The 6,000-nt window shown below is 38.9% G+C and overlaps 1 protein-coding gene across 5 annotated transcripts in view; it reads right to left on the bottom strand.

Annotated features, from left to right (window-relative positions):
- The window catches only part of clec16a (C-type lectin domain containing 16A), a 70,310-nt gene that overhangs the window by 29,132 nt on the left and 35,178 nt on the right, over positions 1-6,000 (bottom strand). For all 5 annotated transcript variants that reach the window (XR_003928572.1, XM_030056943.1, XM_030056939.1 and 2 more), the window contains 3 exons: positions 4,102-4,146; positions 1,808-1,858; positions 1,520-1,648 (listed from right to left, as the gene is read on the bottom strand). Coding sequence is in view for 4 of the 5 variants with exons in the window: in XM_030056943.1 (XP_029912803.1) it covers positions 1,520-1,648; positions 1,808-1,858; positions 4,102-4,146 (225 nt within the window). In the remaining variant the exon portion in view is untranslated. The remainder of the gene's footprint in view (positions 1-1,519; positions 1,649-1,807; positions 1,859-4,101; positions 4,147-6,000) is intronic.

The raw sequence follows: 6,000 nt of genomic DNA, 5'->3' as shown, positions 1-6,000 counted from the left end.
TCATGCTAGGTTGTCGGCAAGGTAGCTAAATATACAAAGTTAGCCTGAAGAAGCCTGACCTCAAGATATCTGAATGACAATGGGTTCTATGGGCACCCACAGGTCTCCCCTTTGCAGACATGCCTTCCTCATGCTGATCTCATGCAGGTTGGGGCAAAAACCTTGCTGCACACAGTACAAATGCGTGTTCTTTTAGCCTGTTGTAAAATGGTGTATTTCTGCACACTGGAGCCTCAACAGTCTTGGAGTTACATAAACTGGGTTTGATTGGAAAGCTGAGTCATTTCATTGTAGGGAGACCTTTTTCTGTAATTTGACATCAATGTATAAACCTATTGTGACCTTTAAGATAATCACAGCTTTATGGAACTTTACATCCACAAACTAGAATACTGTAGAATCGACACCCAAGTATTGTGACAGTAGGAAAGGAGATAAAAATATCGGCCCAGCCCTGGTATTTTCCTCTGTTGCCACAAGCAATTATTAAAAGTTATGAACAGCCCATATTTCTATATTAGCATCACCTCGACCTCGTCATTACTCTCCTTCTTTACAATTCATTTTGGCAGCACTAGTGGCACTGTTTGGTTAAAAAAGCTGCAGGTGTCAACATCTGCTTTCAGCCTGCAATACTCGGTTTTGGTTCACTTCCTATATTAAGGTTGGATTACGTTTTCCCTTGTAGCAAAGCGTGATGCGGTTCTCTTAGCACTGACTTGTCTTGTGGACAATGGCTCACTTTTCTGGTGCAAACCCAAGTTGAATGTGTGTTCCAATCTCTAAATGAACCAAACTAACAGAGTAAACGCACCATGATTCAATTAAAACACACCAAACGGGGCAGGTTTGAGAGCTCCCCTCAGATTCAGAGTCCATTCATCTGACCCAACTCTCTGAAACTGTAATCTGACAGTTCCTACAAATCCATTAAAAGATACAGGGATGGATTGGCTACACCTCCCAAAAAATGTATGTCCCTCAGTAATAACATATTCCCATTACAAACATCAGACTCATGTATTCTGACATACTAGCTTTCATGACAGCTTTAATAATTTTGTTTTTGGCATGCCATCATTCCAGTGTCTTTCATGGTTTTGCTGGAAGCCACTTTATAGTTTCTGGCAGAGCCTCAGACCAGAACAGCTTTATGTGAGGAGGTGCACCTGCTTCATGTTTTATACAGCGATTTCACACGCATTTGAAAATGTACACATTTTTCATGATTTGTCACACAAAAGTAGACATACCGATGTACTGGATTAAATAGAGAGAGGCATATTCAGCATGGCCAATTTCATGTCACACTGCCTTACAATCCAAATGACTCAAAAAATTCAATTCACTGAACTGAATCTTTTTCACTAAATGTTATGTGTATAACTGTGGCGATTCCACAGTCTGCTTTATTTGATGGCCATGTTTTTTGGAGTTTAGTCAGAACAGGGCAGAAATCAATGTGTTCTTGAGTTGTGTGAGTGTGTGTGTGTGTGTGTGTGTGTGTTTGTGTGCCCACCCTGCGTGTCTTCTCCACATCCCCACAGGGCAGTCTCTTGACGAAATCAATGCCAGTTAGTGGGGTGCCAGTAGGCGGCAGCAGTATGGAAGCATCCATCATTAGGTACTCCACATTCAGTGGCTTACTCTGCAACACAAACACACCCACACACACCCACACATAAATACAAACATACACATACACATTAAAAAAACACAAGTTCATTTACGTGATGGTGGTTCATTTACTTTTTTCAGAGGAACAAAAGCAATGCACACATGTAATGTGAAATGATAGCCAACTAACCGTCATGCTCCTGTATTCATCTTCAAACATGTCCAGAAAGATCTCCTCACCCTGTGATGACATCATATAATTAATAACCAATTCGAGACCAGATAGAATGAGTAAAGAAGAGAGAGGATTCAGCCGCAGTGAAACAGCAAGGCTCAAAACTGTCGTGTTCCAGAATACATGAAAATGAAATGAAATGGGAAAAACAAAAAACAAACAAAATAAAAAAAAGGTCAAAACATCTAAAGGCCTTTGTAAAATATTAGAACCACCTTCCTTAGACTGAATTTGACCCACTTTTGCACAATCCAGTCCAACTATTTTCATTATTTATTGAAATAGTTGCTAGTTTTTTATTATATTCTTTCCACACATTCTTCCACTGCTGGCCACTTAACAGCTCCATGTCTTGTTCACGGGCACAATGACAGCAGTATTCCAAACTAAAATAATAAGTCCAACATGGTGTTGAAGGTCCACTCCAGCGATGGTTTGCCCATTAACAACAATTTACCCACATTTTACAGTACAACAACCCATTTTTCCGATCATGTGGGGGTACTAAAGATTTCACATCCAAAGATTTTTAAATATGAACACCCACCTTATAAAGTTCTGCTATTGCAGCTAATAAAGTTATTGTCATTCATAAACCACAGAGCTGATAATTATGTAAAGCATGCCTTTCTCCAGGGACTATTTTCTGGCCAATTTCAAGTCATTAAAACACAACAGTGCTGCTGCTTTTAGGAATACTAATGTGGACGACTTCATTACAGTGATGAAATACTGGTGTGAAGAAAGTCTGAAGTCCCTGAAAGTTCATTTTCATATCGCAGTGGAATGAATGGAAACCAATGGCTGGTTAAAAGGAAAATTCTCTAGTTGTAAAATGTAAAATCTTGCTTTAGGAAAAAAATAGCAGAAATGTTGCAATTACACATTTTCTAAATAGTACCTTAAATATGCAAAATCACTAGTGTGGTTTTTATTGGCAGTGTGTGTATACAACTTGCTCATCTACATTCTACAGCATCACCATTCATGTGTTCAAGGGGAATTCCTAGATGTTGATAACGTCAACAATATGATGTTGGGTAATCCAAACAAGAAATCGGGATTGTCTTCCACATTATACTCTAACATTCATCTTAAAATGGAGTGCTTGTGCAAGTGCCCTGAGTCAAGTAGGATTCTGGGCATTTGTTCCTGTTTACTGCACTGACGAACAATAGTGAATAACTGTTGTCGTCATTTAGTTTTTTTTTTTTTTTTTAAATCTAATACATGATTTGCTTTGGAAAGCCTCCAGAAGATTTCCTGTTTGTCACAGCATACAGGCTGTATTCGCATTTTCCACAACACAATTCTGCCTCTCTTGGCCTTGATCACTTATATAATTACAGCGTGGTTTCCTGGAACCGTTTGCCTCGTCCTCGTAATTGACACCTGACCTGATCTCCAATGTCGCTCAAAGAGAAAGAGAAAGCATTTCATGTCAATGGCATCAATTCGTGTTATCAGGCTGCTCAGGGAACATGGTACACAACAATTGCTACAATGTTGTCGCTGTGTTTGTGCCAACAGGAATAGGCATTTCTGGAAAACTCGCAATTCAGTTCTCAAAGTTTCAGGCAAATTATAATCAATTCCCAGTTACACTCTAACACAGACACACACACACGCAGAAACAGAAATGTCATCTCCTAGGTGGCTGGCAACATTTCGGCAATCAATTGCAATTACTGGATCCCTGTCAAAACAGATGTTGATATTAAATCAGGAAGGGTGTGCTTTAGTCTTGTGGTATGATACTGTTCAGAGTTTGAACTTGTCTACATTGTCTCTTCATCTTTCTCTTAGCTTTCCCAAAATGATTTATTTTATTAAGACTGCCTGACTGCCTCTCACTGTAGCTGATGTTTAAACTGGCAATCCATGACATTCTTGTTTTTTCTGTTCTTTGGGTACAATGCAGTCACTGCCATGATGTTTTTGCACTGCACTTCACAACGACCACTTGGCAATCTAACAGTGTGAGGGTGTAACAGCTTGCCTCTCTAAACACAACTCTGGCTCACTGAACTTTCTTTTTTTTTCCTCTCTCATTTTCTTTTTTTCATTTTCTCACATTTTTTCTGACTGCTCCGTATAGCACTTCAAGCAGAAGAAGAAGAAAAAAAAAAACACTGACTGTGATTACATTTGTCTTGTGTATATTTTGGGTACAAAACAGGCAATTATTTTTCTAAGTTAGGGGTATGCGAGTGTTTGTGTGTGTGCGCAGTTTTACTTGTAACACCCACCTTGTAGAATCTTCGTAGCAAATGCAGACTTTCTTCTCTAGCTCCCTGTAAACAGAAACAGAAAATATATACCATATTCCTTATAGGCAAAACCAGACATGTGACAGATGCATGCCTATGCACGCATAGACACACACATGCACTTTATCTCCTGGGTGGGTGGCAACATTAACTTTAACACACACCTCTTAACCTTTTTCACACAATGAGCTCATGAAGAACAATTATGTTGTATACAAAATGAGTGGCAAATAATGTCTAACAAAATAAACTAAAAATCCAATGAGGTGTCTAATAAAAAAACAAAACAAAAACAGAACGAATTACATCTCATGTAATTTTAATTATGTATTCAAATTCCACAGGTCTATGTACAAAGGAGAGGTAAAACATGTTGGGATACATTTTCAATGAATGGTTAGGTGATAAATAAAGCTCTCTCCCTAACTTCAGAATACATCATGACCTGTATTTCAAGTTCATCCATTTTTGAAACTTCTCAAATTACAGCATGTGGGCACAAGGGTGACCTTGACTGTGAAACCAAATTAATAATAGTTCAGATACAGTCTGACTCACTCCTCTTCATGTGAAACAATGCATGACACATGATAGTATATGATGTGATGTGATATAACTGAAGCTGCTGTGTTGTCTTGTACAACGGGATGCTTTACTGATTAATCAGTTCATAGTAACTGCCAGAGTGCCAGGGAAGTTTTGTGCAATGCTCTTGACATTGTGCTGTGCAGTTTTAGATGAGAAAGCCTTTAACAATGAAAGCTGGAAATGCATGACTAATTTCCTGCAATTCCAGAATAATTAGTAACACGACTAGTCATTTTTCCTGCACAGGGCTGACGACCAGAATTACTAGAATCACTCTCTCCAACAGAATTGCCAGCTCAGCATGATAACAGACAATTAAGGTTGCACAATTTATTGCCTATAATAACATATCACATTTGTAGTTTCCACAAGTTCAACTGCAGAATATTAGCACTGAGGAAGTATTGACAAAATCACCAAGATTACCATTTTAAACATAGTACATCAGAACCAAAGGGTCATTTCATTTATGTGAATCCGTGACAGTGCGGGGAAATCATCAAGGCAAAATCCCCCGCTGATGTTAAGACAATCGTGGGTGAGACTCGGGCCACACAGTGGAAACCAGGTGAATGATTGTGGAAAGCGTGGCTGGGTTTCAATTTACATTGAACTTCAGTCAAAATCAGAAAGTGGATTTAGTCGACAATTAAAACTTGAAAAGACCTGTCACATCATCAGTAAGGCAAAAAGTCCTCCTGTTTAATAAGTACAGAGGGTGGGGAGAATTCCACACAACTGAGAGGAAACAGGAGTCAAACTTTCCAAGAAAGATGGAAGACAGGCACATTGTGAATAATGTGCAGTCCAGGAGGGGTAGAGGGAAGAGAGATGGAAAGGTTAAAAGGAGTACAGGGGGATGAGGAGTCTCAGTGAGGACAGAGTGGTAAGCAAGGGAGAAAAGGGAAGTCAGGCTTGTCCAGGACATAATGCCTGCCACAGTGTATCTGAGGCAAACTCTCTTGGGTCATAACCACTGAGGAGTAGTTACTAAGAAACTCAGCAGTAATGTAGATTCTGAGGAAATGACAGTGTTCGATGAATAAGCTGCCTCTTCTCAAGAGGTCAAAAGAAGTTAATTTGCCATTTGTGATGAGTCACATTGGAATGATGGAACAAAGCCGAGCTTAACATAGATTGGAAGAAGGCTTTCAAAAAAAAAAAAAACACTAATAAAATGTACATTAATATTACTGCATAAAAGAGTTTGCTGGCATCATATCTATCTATCTATCTATCTATCTATCTATTTATATCTTACAAAATTGTCTGTTTAACAGTGGTTTTTCT

This window comes from Myripristis murdjan, chromosome 8, assembly GCF_902150065.1.
Source record: "Myripristis murdjan chromosome 8, fMyrMur1.1, whole genome shotgun sequence".
NCBI classification, from domain to species: Eukaryota; Metazoa; Chordata; class Actinopteri; order Holocentriformes; family Holocentridae; genus Myripristis; species Myripristis murdjan.
This window is presented reverse-complemented; position numbering and strand designations above follow the sequence as displayed.